Source organism: Tasmannia lanceolata, unplaced genomic scaffold (assembly GCF_043159265.1).
Source record: "Tasmannia lanceolata isolate RefF3 unplaced genomic scaffold, GAP_Taslan_0.1 ptg000006l, whole genome shotgun sequence".
Taxonomy (NCBI): Eukaryota; Viridiplantae; Streptophyta; class Magnoliopsida; order Canellales; family Winteraceae; genus Tasmannia; species Tasmannia lanceolata.
This window is the reverse complement of record NW_027518683.1, coordinates 1,748,847-1,765,860: the sequence shown is the minus strand read 5'-3', so window position 1 is coordinate 1,765,860 and position 17,014 is coordinate 1,748,847. Positions and strand designations below refer to the sequence as shown.

The following is a 17,014-nucleotide window of genomic DNA, read 5'->3' as shown; positions in this document are numbered from 1 at the left end:
ACGGACACATGCAAACTAAGAAAAGACAGATTAATACAGTAACACTATGACTGCAACTGGACTAATGCAGTTCATGCTTCAGGCCAATGTGCCACGGGGAAATACTGCATCATTCAACATCTGGATTTCCACATGTGGTAGTTAACAAAGGCACCTCATTGGGATGGAGCAGGTTGGAAGGTGATATTGTATATTGATTCATAATCGATTATTTTCTCTCTTTCTAGGTTTGGGTTTTTTTTTATCGTCGAGTTAATGGTGCTTCATACATAATAGAGAACATGACCTTGTATAGGAGAGAATGGAAGAAAATGATCCATGTAGACGAACCCAACTAGTGTCAGGATCAGACTTAGTCAATTTGAGCTGGGTTGACCCACCTTCTTCATGAAATTTTTCTAAAGGATTCATTAGCCGACCCCAACTAGTTCGGGACAAAGGCTTAGTTGAGTTGATTTGATTTGAGTATTCATTAGCCGATCCCAACTAGTTTGGGACAAAGGCTTAGTTGAGTAGAGTTGAGTTGAGTTAATGGTGCTTCATGCGAGTCAAAATAAAATTGCCCTGTTCAATATTCTGTTGTATATATACTTGTTATCATTTATCCGATTAAATGTGAGATTTCGGAGACTATAATTTTTTGTAAGGGCTTTGCTGTGTGCCTTCTGTCGGTCTTCAAGGAATTTTAGTTTTCTTTATTTGAACATTGTTTTGAACTTAAAGGCATCAGCATTTCGCTCATTAGTGCTTGGGACTTTTATAGGATTATTGCTTCGTGTTGCTTTATTGGCTGATTCTAAATTTACACAAGTCGTTATAGTTCTACGTTTTTAAATATTTGAGCTTCACTACTCTTACTTAGGAGCAAAACATTGCAATGGTGGTAACCTATTACATTTACGAGTTTTTTTATGGTGCTCGACCGTCAAGTCCCTTGTGTGCGGTACCACCCTTGATGTTTGATCCAACAGCAGACCACTTTTTAAGAGGCTGCTGTTGGATCAAACATCAAGGTGGTACTTTTGACGTACCACCAACAAGGGACTTGACGGTCGGGCACCATATAATTTCTCTACACTTACACTCTTTTTATATCTCATGATTTCCTAATTTAGCGAAGTGGTGACAAGTTAATCATTTTGCAGATACTTTTCATGAAGTCAGAAGGAAGCGCGATAGGAGAAAAGAGGTAAATCTTTTCATTTTACATCTGATCGTCTTCATTTTAGCATCACAGAATTTAACTTCAGACCCTTTTTAGAGTGGGTATCTTTATCTCACTGTTCTTCTGGTTCAGTTTTTGGATGATTTTTTTGGTGCTTGTTAAGTTCTGGTAGGATTCGTTCACCGTGTTTTAATAATTATTGATGTACGATATCCATATTCAACATGTGTGTTGTCTTCTTACGTCATATGACACCGGAAGGGCAGGGTGCGTTCGGCAACCATTGTCTTTATTCCCATTCTGGATTCAAGAATCAGAATGCATTTTTTTTAGTGCTCATGGCAGCAAAATCACATTCGGCAAACTCACGTCAAAGAATGAATTTTTTTGTTTCTCTGAGCAGAATGACGTTCGGCGTGTGATGAAGAGAAAGATGAGCTTTCTTATCATACTTCTTTGATTAATGCATGTTTTTTATGTCAATAAAGGAGTGAAAAATACGTCATCCTACCAAATACCAATGTAAAGAATAAAAGTATACACAAATACATGCTGGCACACATGTTACATGTACTTTCTTTACATCCTCAAAAAACAAAGGTCTTGAACTAGGAAGTATAGCCATGTTGACCTCATTAGATACTAGCTGTATCTTGTGGAAGAATTATATCATATTTGTATTCTATTGCAGATTTCTATGCATCCAGTTCATAATGAAGCAAATGGGAATGTTGAGACCACCGCCTTAAATACAGATCAACTCTCTATCCCCCTTCCCTCTTCCGAAGTGTTTTGGGTTCAATTTCCATTGACACAATTCTTTTGTCATTAATTTCAATTTCCATTGATACAATTCTGTTGTCATTAATTTTAACCTAGAACCACCAAATTGCATGCAAATTGCACTGAGGCATGTCCACAAACAGTAGGGTGGCAAGAAACTTTAAGCTATTTTAGCCTAAGTTGGGTAAAAAATGAGATTGGCCTCAAAATGCCTTCTGCTGGAAACTTTTTACTAATGCTGAGTCCTCTGACAACGGCAAGGGCTTCACTTCATGAGAAGAGACCATCAGCTAAAAGGAGATTAGAGAATGCAGATAGCCCCAAAGAGGTGGAGAGGGCCCATATTTGTCCGGAAAAAATTGAGATAAAGGCGCAGATTGCCCCAAAGACCAAACCCAAATCTCCAGATTTCGGGCGTCATTTGCAGAGAAACGGAGGATGAGGAAGACACAGAAAAACAAGAAGAGAGAACTTGGAATTTTCCATTATCGTCCTCCTCCTCTTCTTCTAAGCCAATCGTCTTTTAAGCTCTCTCTCCAATCCCCTTCCTTTTTGAGATTTCCATTGGAAAAAAAAAATAAAAAAATTCCCTGAAATACAAACAGCGAGGAAGCAGGAGGGAGGGAGGAGAGACAATAATTTTGAAGGACAGATCTTGTTTTTCCTTTAGGAATGGAGCTTCTGAAGAAGATGAAGAAGATAGGTGAAATCTATGAGGAAGCTTGATGGAAGAAAAAAGTCGTATTCGATTTGGCCATTTGTTGAGGGTTCAGTGATGGATAGAAGTTGGAGAGAGTTGCATGTTTCAGCAAAGAAGATGGAATGGGGCTAGAGGAAATAACACGTACCCCGCGTTGTAGGATTCTTGGAAGCGACAAATAGTCGCTCGAAAGAATCTTAGCTATGAATGATGACTTTATTTATATTAAACCGAACAACATTCTTCGGTATTTCTCATCCTCTGACCTAAAAAGATGCGGAAACCGCGTTTACGAATGTTTTAGATTGGTGTGTTGTCTTGACTTTTTACCCATTTAAAAGAAAATATTTCTTGAAATAATTGGTATATCCAATTAAAATTCGTGTTTGATGAATACATTTCTCGTATGGTCTTCCATATGTCTTTGGCACTATCCAAAAAAATCACATTGTAGGTTACTGATGGTTCCATCGAATTCCATAATGTAGTCATGATTTGGGTATCATAGTGAATCCCTTCATCATATGCTGAGGAAATTCCCAAGGATTTGCTCATTGAAATATGCTTGATTTTTTCTGGGCAGTAAAAAAACATGAACTGATTTTTCTCATTGTAAATGCTTACTACCATTCAATTTATTGTTTGTGATATTGTTATGAATCAAATCTGATTCCATTGTAATCTCCATTTTGGACTCATGTCAATAATGACTAATACCTCAAGAATGAAAACTTTTTTTTATTGGTATACTTTTCAACAAATCATCTGGGCATCACAGATTAATTATAACCAGAAGAGTAGTGGCCGAGACTGCAATACACATACCAAGAGATCTTTAATCTCTCTCAAAGTAGGATCAATCACTGCGCAACAAATAAGAAAAAGAGATGCAAGGAAAAACAATCAAACAAAATAATAGCACATGATTTCCGTGGTTCGACACATGCCTATGCCCATGGGAGAGGAGTTTCACTATTTCGATTTAGGGTTAAAAACTCTCCGCGGCTTAGAAAACTCAAAGAAAACCTCATTATTCCTAACTCTAATATGCTTATACTACATTAAGAAATTTATCGAAATAACCTTTAGCGTCATTTGACACCGGAAGGGCGATTTCCTGTTTGATTTCATTGTGCATATGTTTTGTAGTGTGCGTTGACAAAGAAGGCACTTCTTAGCTTCTTGAATTTAGTGAGAGTTCATTTAATTGATATCTCCATGTTGCTGTTAAGGTATTTGCGGCAGATGCCATCACTCTATGTTCAGGGAAGGAGGTTGATTTGGTCTTTGTAAATTAATTCCTATCCCCAATAGAAGAGAAATCACATCTTTGTACCAGCCTTCAATCTTCTATTGGGGATAGGAATTAATTAACCAGGACCATTTCAACCTCCTTCCCTGCTTGCCATGTTTGAAGTAACAAGTGCAGACCTGATTGCTTTTGCTAGAATTTGTAATCAGCTTTGATATGCGTATAGCCGTATACTAGGATGCAAAACTATATTTTAGCCAACACCAATCTTTTTCCTGCTGTGTGATGCATTACTATTGAAATCTTGAGTTTCTCACTTAATTACCAAAAGTGAAAGTCTAGGTAGCATCGAAATTCAAAATTAGAAAATTAAGGTTGCATTCAGCAACCATTCCCTTGATTCCCATTATAGACAGCCTTCAAGTTCCTCTTCTATTGGGGATAGGAATTAATTTACCAAGACCGAGTCATCCTCCTTCCCTGCTTGCCATGTTTGGTAACAAGTGTAGACCTGATTGCTTTTGCTAGAAATCGTAATCAGCTTTGATATGCGTATAGCCGTATACTAGGATGCAAAGCTATATTTTAGCCGACACCAATCTTTTTCCTTCTGTGTGATGCATTACTATTGAAATCTTGAGTTTTTCACTTAATTACCAAAAGTGAAAGTCTAGGTAGCATCGAAATTCAAAATTAGAAAATTAAGGTTGCGTTCGGCAACCATTCCCTTGATTCCCATTATAGATTCAAGATTCAGAATGCTTTTTTTTAATGCTCCTGGCAACAGAATCGAGTTTGGCAAACTCACGTCCGAGAATTAATTTTTTTGTTTCTTTGAGCAGAATGACGTTCGTCTGTGACGAAATGAATGTATTTCGTTTTTATGGGATAAATGTGGATCAAACCAATCAATTTGGTCCCTCTATAGCCCATTAGTATAAGCACATTAATTGCTAAAATGTTTCAATCATTGCTCTTGGTCTCTTAATTTTTAACTCTGGCATGAATATTATTACAAGTTCATAATATCATTCTTACTGTGTATTGAACAAGAAAACACCAGCATCGAATAGAAATGACAAAAAAGTTATATCTAGCCAAAAATATATTCCACACGAAAGTATGAAATAACAATTAAGTTTATAAGGCCACACCCAACTACAAAATAAAAAAATATCTAAATGTGGGAATATGTCCCAAATAACATCCAAAGAATCCAATATAATCAAAATAAAGTTTGTAACTGCCTTAAACTAATGAGCACTCATGCATCAAAGGAACTGTGCCTTATTCCTTTACACTATAACCCCACCTTAGCCTGTTATTCCGCAACCTACTGCTGTGATTGAATTCCGCAGTCTTAAGTCATTTTCTCCTAACCAGTCCTACACCAAATAGTTAGAACTTAGAAGTATCGCTTATATATATATATATATATATATATATATATATATATATATAGAGAGAGAGAGAGAGAGAGAGAGAGAGAGAGAGAGAGAGAGAGAGGTGTTTCTAAGCACGTGCTTAGATAAACTTATCAAAGCACATGCTAAAAAACACATGTGGCCCACATTTTTTGGGGGATCCAAAGCATTAATTTGGAAGGCCCTTCAATGGATAGGGTGTGTACCAAAAATCAGCCCTATAGGATCATCCTAACCCGATCAAAGTTGGAGTGGAAAATGGACAGACACTGTGTGTCTATGTTTCTGCCAATTTTCCCCTCCACAAATGGCAGGATTAGGATGATCCCATAGGGCTGATTTTTGGTATACACCCTATCCATGGAAGGGCCTTCCAAATGAATGCTTTGGATCCCCCAAAAATGTGGGCCACATGTGTTTTTGAGCATGTGCTTAGAAACACTTTCCTCATATATATATATATATATATATATATATATATATATATATATATATATATATATATATATATATATATATATATATATACAGAGAGAGAGAGAGAGAGAGAGAGAGAGAGAGAGAGAGAGAGAGAGAAAGAGAACTGTTGGTGAGCTTAAGCGCACCATTTTTTTGGTGCGCTTAAGTTGTTATAACGCCTCGCCTCCCATTGGTGCGCTTAAGCGGGACCCAAACATTTAAACGAATGTGAGGCGTTATAACAACTTAAGCACACCAAAAAAATGGTGAGCTTAAGCGCACCAACAGTTTTCTCATATATATATATATATATATATATATATATAAAGAGAGAGAGAGAGAGAGAGAGAGAGAGAGAGAGAGAGAGAGAGAGAGAGAACGGTTTCTACACACATGTGTAGATAAGTTATCTACACACTAGCTTAAAATACAGTGGAGGGCATATTGTTTGGGTGACCCAACCATTCATTTGATTGGCCTTCACATAGATAGGGTGTCCATAAAAAAAATCAGCTCCATAGGATCATCCCAGCACTACGATTTGTGGTGGTAAAATGGACGTGTATAAACCTTCACAAATCTGTCCATTTTTTGCCTCCACGGTTCAAAGGGTTAGGATGATCCTATGGAGCTGATTTTTTGTGGACACCCTATCTATGTGAGGGCCAATCAAATGAATGGTTTGGATCACCCAAACAATGTGGGCCTCCACTGTATTTTAAGCTACTGTGTAGATAACTTATCTACACGTGTGTCGAAACCGTTTTCTCACACACACACACACACACACACACACATATATATATCCAAAGAATTCATTTGATTGGCCCTCACATAGATAGGGTGCCCACAAAAAATCAGCTCCATAGGATCATCCCAACCCTACGATTTGTGGAGGCAAAAATGAACGTGTAAAAACCTTCACAAATTTGTCCATTTTTGCCTCCACAGTTTGAAGGGTTGGGATGATCCTATGTAGCTGATTTTTGGTGGACACCCTATCTATGTGAGGGCCAATCAAATGAATGGTTTGGATCACCAAAACAATGTAGGCCCAATGTATTTTAAGCCGGCGGTGTCGGCGGTGTAGCTTCACTTTCCTCTCTCTCTCTCTCTCTATATATATATATATATAGAGAGAGAGAGAGAGAGAGAGAGAGAGAGAGAGAGAACGAACGGTTCCTACACATATGTGTAGAGAGTTCTCTACACACTAGCTTAAAATACAGTGGGGGCCCACATTGTTTGGGTGATCCAAGCCATCCATTTTAAAGGCCCTCACATAGATAGGGTGTCTACAAAAATCAGATCCATAGGATCATCCCAACCCTACGATTTGTGGAGGTCAAATGGATGTCTTTAAACCTTCACAAATTAGTCTATTTTTTACCTCCACAGTTCAAATGGTTAGGATGATCCTATGGATCTGATTTTTTGTGGACACCCTATCTATGTGAGGGCCTTAAAAATGAATGGTTTGGATCACCCAAATAATGTGGCCCCCACTGTATTTTAAGCTAGTGTGTCTATATATATATAGGGATTTGCTAAGCTCCATCGCAAAAGGCTTTTCACGGCTGGTCTGTTGCATATCAAACCAGCCACCTTGTGAATGGAGACAAAAGCTGTTGTCTTCATTGATGAAGTGGCTTGTATGATGTGCGACAGACCAGCCGCGAAAACCCTTTTGCGATGGATGCTAGCAATTCCCATATATATATATATATATATATATATATATATATATATATAGAGAGAGAGAGAGAGAGAGAGAGAGAGAGAGAGGTAGCTACACATATGTGTAGCTAACTTAGCTACACCGATGGCTTAAAATACAGTGGGCCCACATTGTTTGGGTGATCCAAACCATTCATTTGATAGGGCCTCACATTGATAGGGTGTGCCCAAAAAATCAGCTCCATTGGATGATCCCAACCCTTCAAACTGTGGAGGCAAAAATGGACAGATTTGTGAAGGTTTTTACACGTCCATTTTTGCCTCCACAAATCGTAGGGTTGGGATGATCCTACGGAGCTGATTTTTTGGGCACACCCTATCTATGTGAGGGCTAATCAAATGAATGGTTTGCATCACCGAAACAATGTGGGGCCCACTGTATTTTAAGCCGTCGGTGTAGCTATGTTAGCTACACGCATGTGTAGCTACACTTTTCTCATATATATATATATATATATATATATATATATATATATATATATATATATGAGAAAACGGTTCCTACACTAGCTTAAAATACATTGGGGGCCCACATTGTTATATATATATATATATATATATATATATATATATATGAGAAAACGGTTCCTACACATATGTGTAGAGAGTTCTCTACACACTAGCTTAAAATACAGTGGGGGCCCACATTGTTTGGGTGATCCAAGCCATCCATTTTAAAGGCCCTCACATAGATAGGGTGTCTACAAAAAATCAGATCCATAGGATCATCCCAACCCTACGATTTGTGGAGGTAAAATGGATGTCTTTAAACCTTCACAAATTAGTCCATTTTTTGCCTCCACAGTTCGAATGGTTAGGATGATCCTATGGATCTGATTTTTTGTGGACACCCTATCTATGTGTGGGCCTTAAAAATGAATGGATTGGATCACCCAAATAATGTGGCCCCCACTGTATTTTAAGCTAGTGTGTAGATAACTTATCTACACATATGTGTAGGAACCGTTTTTTTTCTCTCTCTCTCTCTCTATATATATATATATATATATATATATATATATATAGAGTGCAGCTGCACAGATAGCTTATCTGTGCATGGCTGCCACAAACCATGGGGGGCCCACATTTTTGGAGGGATCCAAAGCATTCATTTGGAAGGCCCTTCCATGGATAGGGTGTGTACCAAAAATCAGCCCTATAGGATCATCCTAACCCAATCAAAGTTGGAGGGGAAAATGGACAGACACTGTTTCTGCCCATTTTTTCCCTCCACAAATGGCAGGGTTAGGATGATCCTATAGGGCTGATTTTTGGTACACACCCTATCCATGGAAGGGCCTTCCAAATGAATGCTTTAGATCCCTCCAAAAATGTGGCCCCCCCTATATATATAACCTGCTGTTAGATTAAAACTACCGGTTCAATATTCTAGAATGCCTTGGCCACCTCAAAAGCTGATGGGGAAAAATCTTGGTGCTCCATAGGCGACTGTTAGTGCCTCTTCCATTAGTGGGATTGATGGGGATTCGCTCACATATTTTGTGGCAACCCCTTTGAAATGTTATTGGTATTGTAAGCATCTAAGTCTTTCTAGTAGGGTTACATGGAGGTTCTGAAATTGTCCACTCACAGAAGCTGAGGCAGGTGTCAAAAATAATATTGAATATGTTGGCTTTGTGAGAGACGATATGATGTGAGCTTGTTGGCCACAAGAAAGCTAACAATTAGATATAAAATAGTAAAATAAGTAGAAATTATCGGAAATAGAAACAAATAATACATTATGTTTGTAACACAAATTTGAGGAATGATAGAATGAAGGGCGCCCTTGCAAAAATCAGCGGCCTATTGGTTGGTTTTTGCAAAGTCAACTCGTTCTCCACTTTTTTAGGCGCATTTCCGCTTTTTTAGGCGCATTCCGTTTTTTCAGCTCTTCACTTTGTAAAAATGCACCAATAGGGGCGCCCTTGGAGCTGATTTTTGCAAGGGCATCCTTCATTCTATCATTCCTCCATAAATTTGCCATAGTTATATATAAAAATGCATTAGTTTGATAGATTGTTTTTTTCCATATCTCTCGTTAAAAACCCAAATATCTATTGTCCGATAAGAGAAAAATAATTTTTTTGAATGATAAAAATAAATAAAAATCCCAACCCATGTTTTTGCCCTCTCAAAAAGTTTGGCTTTCACCTTTCCACTTCTGTAGGAGTGATAATTTATCTCTGTAAATGTTTTGGACTGCGCTTGACGTTAGCTAGAAACTAGAGTTTCTTTTATGTGACATCTGGTCTGTTTTAATACAATAAGAATTTCTGGTGCATGTATTGTCATTTCTGAAGCATAATTAAGGACAATTCTTTGTTTCTTTATGAGCTTTCCCTTCATAAAAGGGATAGATCTCTTTCAACCTTTTGTTTCTTACAATTTGTTGACACTATGTGCCCTTTGGTGTGTAATCCATGCAAACAACAATTGTGGTGTCTTGTTTATTATATTGTTTAGTCTTTCAGTGAACCAAAATTTCAATATTTCCGTACTTTTTTCTGCAGAATGTCAACAGCAGAGAGCCGGCTGATTCTAGGTGGAGGCCAGGCATGCAGGGGCGAGGGGGTAGGGGTGGTAGAGGGAACCATTCTTCTCGTTACATCACTCGTGGTATATCTCAATTTTTCATTATGAAGCTTCTAATTACACATTCAAATGTCTTACCTCACTTCCTAGTGGGCAGGACTGTGACAGGCTATCACGTCGCTAGCTTGTCTTGATGCCTGATTAGAAATAAGGTTGGATTTGGAGCCTGACCTGTCCCAGACGCTACCACCTTGCAGTCCCAGTTACCCCATTACAATTAGAACATTCTAACTCTTGGCGATGAATTTGAAATTTTACTGTTACTATTATTTCAGTGATTTCAAAAAACTTTATTGTGAAAAAAGGTTTTTATGTTGGCATGGCTGCAAATATTACTTTTTTCTTTCCTATAGGATGTCAAGTTCTCAAGTTCAATTGTTATTTTTGAGGGTGATGTGTGCATCTCAATTACTTTTCTCAGATGATGGTTCTGGACGGAATCTTAATGCTGGAAAGGAAATTGGAGACGGCGGAATCTCACAGGAGGCAGAAAATAAGGCACAATTTCCTATATCAAGGTAACCTTACTTTCATAGATTTTTCTACTATATTGATTTAGTTAGCTCTTCCAATATAACTCAGTCCTTTTGTAAATTTATTAAAAACTTTTGAGACTATGAGTAAATACAAGCATGCTGATGCATGATGATCGATGGGAGGATAGAAAGAGAAGGCAATCTAAAATTTAAGGTCTTCAAATAGGGCACATGTTTGGATCAGATCTGTAATTTTGGTGTTTAAGGATGATTTGACTGTTGGATCGATCCAATCTTTGGATATAGGTTAGGATGTGTATCAAGGATCGATCTACTAAAGTTGGTTGATGATCAGACCGTTGGACTGTCGACCTGGGCAGAAATAGCAAAATTTGCAGATTTTTGAAATGGACGGCTCAGAGCTGATCTTGAATTCACATCGGACCGTACGATTATCTAGAATTTTGGATATGACGAGGGTAGAGTAAGGTTTTCTTCCAAAATTTGGTCACGATTGGACTGTTGGATCAGGAGAAATGAGATCTGCAGTAAAACCGAGTTTCCAGACTGATCTAAGATCGGATCAAGAATGCTTTTCAAGAATTTTAAAGGATTTGTTATCTAAGTGGGAATGGTAAAAAATGGTGAACTCGGAAAGTTGCGATAAAGTCCAAAAATGGTGAGTTAAAAGGGACGAGGGAAAAGGAAAAAAATGGTTACATGAAAGCTGAAAGGTGTTGGGAAAGAGAAAAATAAACGACAAGAACAAAGGATAGATTACTTGGAATCACTCTAGATCACCCTAAGACGTCACACCCTTGGGTTGTGGCTTCGTACGATTTGCGAGGACGATCCAAGAAATCACTATTGGAATGGAAGACGTACCACCTTCAAGGATCTAAGCTTCTCACCTAGATTTTTTTTTGAAGTGGAGCTTCTCACCTTCAAGTATCTAAGCTTCTCACCTAGATGAGATCAAGAATCTTTCTTGTTCAAAGTAAAGACAACTCATTTATCAAGAACCAACAAAACAACCCAGGATTTTTATTAATTCATCATCATATGGTGCAAGCCTAGGGTTCACTTGTTCTTTAGAGAACTTTTTTGGGGGCTAAATGTCTAAACTTTCAATTGAAATTAGCAGTACCTATCCAAATCAGATTAGGCATTTATAAAATTGGTCAAGTCTTAGCCAGGGTTTTTATGTTAACCCAAATATAATTCACTAACAAGCTTAATTCGACTTAGATAAAGCGTGCAACAATAGCTTGCATCAAATGATATCAGATCTATATAAAATGAGGACAGCAGGTCACAAAAGTAAGTCTGCCTAGTGTCTGAAAATAAAATGGAATGATACATATTAGGGCCCCAAATCACCAATATTGTTTGGGTGAGAGGGTGGCGAAAGGGGTGTAGGCAATAAAGTCAAGCCAATAAAGACATTAGAAATAAAATAGGCCTCATCTCGCCTGACGGTGTGCGTGCCAGCCTCAATCCCACGATGTAGGAGGTCCAAGAGGAGGAGAAATAGCGGCAGCCATGATCTGTCTAAGGACTGCACCAGCCACCAATTTCGCATATGAAGATGAGAAAAGTGATGAAGCACGTGCTGTGAGTAGTAGAAACAGAAAGGTGCAGCGACCTAGAGGAGATGGTGATGATGTAAAATAACTATTATGAGTAGTTAGGCATGAATGATCAAAAGGCAACAACAAGACTGAAAGAAACCCGGGGGAGGGGGTGAGGGTGGGTAGGACTGGAAATGCTGTAAACTGATGTGGTTTGACAGTTGGGAGGTGTAAACAGCAGCCACAACGGTTGGCTGCTATTTAAGAAGGAAGGAGGGCCATTAGATCAATCACGATGCTGATCTGACAGAGAATATGAGGGTGGTGTGGCATGTCAGCTGCATTAGGGTGCAGAGATGTGGCCAAACAACAAAGGGAGTGAGGGAAAGAGATGGAGCAGGGGGAAAGGTGACTGTTGGCTGCTTGGGGGGTTGGGGGGGGGGGGGGGGTGGCTACTCCAGGAAAATCAAAGTGTGGCTCTCCATTCTAGGGATCTCCTTTTAATAGAAGTGCTGGGACTTTTATTAAGTAGTGGGCTCCTTGTTGTTCCACCAATGGGCAATAAGCTTACTTGAATCATTTAACTTAAGTGACTTAAATGTCTCTCAAGTGGGCCTTGGTATGGAACATGGATAAACATGAGCACGTCATGGTGAGATGTGGGCCTTAGCTGATTTGGACAACCCCCATATCTAGGATACCAAAATAGAAACAATATCAACTACATGTGACCTTTGCTAATGAGCCCGAGAACACATGCTAGATTTCTGTGCTGATGCTGTGCGTGCTTCCGTTTCTCATTTTGCATTATTAATTTATTATTGTTTGTTGAAGATCAGCTTTCGATCAATTTAGTCAGGATGTCTTGAGTCTAGACATATTCCTTAATTGAGGACTACAGCTTGATTTCTTTTCTTCCACTTAATTTTCATTTACAATTGCATGGCCATAATATTGGAAATCCTTGTGCTTTTAAGGCTATAAATTGGAAATGAGGGTTCTGTATTCTTCTAGTCTATTTAAATTTCAGAACTGGGGATGAAGAGTTTACTGTTGTTTTCATATTGCTTATTAAGTATTTGTGTGTGTGTGTGTGTCTCTCTCTCTCTCTCTCTCTATATATATATATATATATATATATATATATATATATATATAGCAGAAGAGAAAAGAAGAGATTTTTTTGAATTTTTTGAAAATTCTATGAGAATTACACATCACTTTTTTTGACTTTTTTAACAAATGCACCCATTCAACTCACATATTTTCAATCCTACCCTCTCCTTTTTGCTTTTTAACAAAGGCACCCATTAAAGCTACATAATTTCAATCTTACCCCCCTCATTTTATGGTTTTTTAATAAAAAATCTATAGGAATATATCAATGCCCTAGCCTAGCTGATAACTTTATGGGTGTATGTCTCGATCAGTTCAGTTTTTTTGCTTTTCTTTTACATTGGGGGAGTATGAGTTGTACAGCATCAAAACAAACAGATTTTATTACTGTATCAGGGAACTAAACAACCTCTATTTCTGTGTTAGAGGTTCTTTAGATGCCACCAAAGTTGTTCACATAAGATTATTTTAATTTAATCTTATTTGCAAATGGGACACTAAGGAATCTTTGGAAGCAATTAACTATATAATTTCTAGAACTACTATATTCATTATTTGCAAACAGTCAGTATTTAACTTCAAAACCATTTGGATATAAGATGATATGCAAATAATTTTAAGATGCCTCTAAAATTAATCCTCAATTGTAGATAAGATTATATTAATTTAATCTTACTTGCAAATGAGACATGAAGACCTCTTTTGGAAGTCATTGAATATAGGCTACTGATATCCGGACAGCCATGGTTTGATAATAGGACGAACTCAGTAACTCACTTTGTTTTACATTCTCTGATTGGCTGCTTTTTGGGAATGATAATAGCCTTTGACAGCTGGTTGAACTATGAAAAACAATTTGAGTTCGTCCCATTATCAAATCATGGTTGTGAGGATATCAGTAGCCTAACTATATCAATTATAAAACTATTATAACCATCTTTTTTTTGGCAACCATGAAAACAAAATTCATGGAATATTTATTTACCCAGGGTGAAAGAGGAGTAGAGAGGGCTGGTGAGAGAGACTTGAGAAGGCAGTGAGAGAGGAGAGCATATATGGTGGGGCTGGAAAACAGAGAAAAATAAATTCCTCTTTAAAACAGGAATATATTTTCTCTGTTTTCCAACTCTTGCACTAGCTAAACAATAAAACAAATATCCATAATATATTTTGGGGAAATGATAAAAGCACTACTATATCTTGATATTCCCACAAAGCATTTGTCTTTCAGTATTTATAAAAAAGAAATGACAAGCTGGGACCATGCCTACTATAAAAACATGGTTGTGTAAATCTTTGTAAAAATGCTTTTGCTAAATTGCCTAGATCTTCCCATAAAATTAAGGCCTTCTAGGAAGACATTAACTTAACATTTCTACATAAAATTATATGCAAATAATTTTGCTATTAATATAGCATCTCCCATAGTAGGTTTTCAATCCTACCCCCCTCCTATATGTTTTTTTTAATTATGGAAACCTCTATAGATTGGAGGGCTAGGATCAGCTTTTGGAAATGATTTTACGGGCACAACCTATTGATGTTGTGTTCCATCACATGGACGGTTTGGATCAACCTATGATGTGGTCCGTATAGTTCTTTGTCGGCCCGTGCATTTTTTACAAGTATATATATATATATATATATATATATATATATATATATATATATATATATATGAGAAAAGTGTTCGTGCGCTCAGGTTGTTATAACGCCTCCCGTTGGTCTAAATGTTTGGGTCCCACATACAGGAACCAGTGGGAGGCGTTATAACGACTTGAGCGCAGCATTTTTTTGGTGCGCTCAATACTTTTCTTTATATATATCTATATATTATATAGCAAAAGAGAAAAGAAAACATTTATTTGAATTTCTTCCAAAATTCTAATAGAATTACACATAACTTTTTTTTGCTTTTGTTAACAAAGGCCCCCATTAAAGCCCCATATTTTCAATCCTATCCCCTTCACAATACTTTTACCCTTCTTTATGAATTTTTTATTATATATTTTGCCCACAAAGTCAACATGTGGCATTTTTTCTTTGCAAACTTACGGATTGGGTGCATATGTTACATAATACTACGGATTTTTGTGAACATATTACATAATACTACGGATTCAGGACACCTTTCAAAATATTGACGAATTCCGGGCACCTTAAGAGGAAAAACTTATGATGGAAACCTCTATCGATTGGAAGGCTAGGATCAGCCTATGGAAATGATTTTACGGGCACGACCTATTTCTGTTGTGTTCCATCACATGGATGGTTTGGATCAACCTATGATGTGGCCTGTACAGTTCTTTGCGGCCCGTGCATCGCACGGGGTTTTTTACTAGTATATATATATAGTTGCTCGGTATAGATTTTACATATATTTAATTCTTGCAGTACTGTATCTGGTTTGGCCAATGGTCCCACCAATGTAGCACATGGGAGTTCTACTCGTGGACTGCCTGCACCGACTACACCAAATTCTGACCAGTTTTTGGCATCCGCGACTCAAGCATCTGTATCGGGAGTCTATTCTTCGGCTTCAGATCCTGTATTAGTGCCTTCTCTTGATTCACGTGTTCCGGGTGTAGTTGGTACAATTAAACGTGAAGTTGGAAGTCAACGCACAGCTATTGAGTCTTCTAATAAACGTGTATCTCGTGACACTACCGAGCCTGAGTTGTCACCATCCACAAATGAAGAGGCATCTTCAGAAATAGGGAACCCTTTTATACATGGGAAGATGCCGAGCAAATCTCAGGGAATTGAAAGGAGCCAGCTCTCTGAGACATCTCAGGTTGTATCTACATCTTCACATGCTGGCTCTTCTTCATCCAGCAGGCCTTCATCAAATTACAGCAACCGGTCACAACAACTTATTGGTTCACAGAAAGGTAAGATTATTATATGCACTACTTCTGACCTGCAGAGATAGTCCTGCTGACAATAGGATATTACCTCTCTCAGTATATTTCCAGAGTTTTCCTTGTTTGCCCATCTACTTCCTTTTTTGCTTGCATTTTGTTCTGTGTATTTAACATTTATCCTTTCATGTTTGTTACCAGAAGAACCCCTTTACATGCTTCTATTTTGTATATTCATTGAGGTATTTAGTTGTGTAATGAAGCATGCGCTCGGGCATCTGGTTCCCATAGTAATTAATGCCGTTTCTTTTCACCTGGAATGGACGAAACGTATCATACTGGTGTCAATTCCGGTACGCTTGAGCAGACGTAGTGTACTGGTTAGAATTTGTTCTGCGTTTCGTTCCGTTTCATCCATTGCGGAAGAAACTGCCTGTTTCATCCGTTCCGAGGGAGTCCTTTTCTTGAAACATTACAATTTCACGCCCCTAATTGTTTTTAACCATTTTAAAGTTGTTCGAAGGTTATTTTATACATTTTAACCACCTCCCCCACCCGCGGCGCACACAATGAATGAGGGCTATAAAAACCCATCAAACCCCCTATTTTCTTCACTTCAACGCTTTTATCAACATTACATCCTTCTATTCAATGTATACTGTCATTATTTTGGGTTTATTTGCATTTTTTTTTTTTGTTTTTTCTACTTCCAAAGGTTTCTATAACAAGGAGAGGCTCGGAGGAATAGTTGGGAGCCCCCTGCTCCCGGTGGATCCTGAATGTACTTAGCAGATCTACGATGTAGTTGGGTCAGTTCAATGCCATGAAGCATAGTGACTGGAGTCACATTGCTTTGGCCTTCACATTTAGTTTCC

At 37.9% G+C, this 17,014-nt stretch overlaps 1 protein-coding gene across 1 annotated transcript in view; it reads left to right on the top strand.

The window, feature by feature from the left end:
• LOC143879210 (flocculation protein (DUF1296)) overlaps positions 1–17,014 on the top strand; it is a 28,274-nt gene that overhangs the window by 3,503 nt on the left and 7,757 nt on the right. The window contains exons 2-5 of the mRNA XM_077381452.1: positions 1,146–1,189; positions 10,034–10,139; positions 10,537–10,633; positions 15,673–16,169. Coding sequence (XP_077237567.1) covers positions 1,146–1,189; positions 10,034–10,139; positions 10,537–10,633; positions 15,673–16,169 — 744 coding nt within the window. The remainder of the gene's footprint in view (positions 1–1,145; positions 1,190–10,033; positions 10,140–10,536; positions 10,634–15,672; positions 16,170–17,014) is intronic.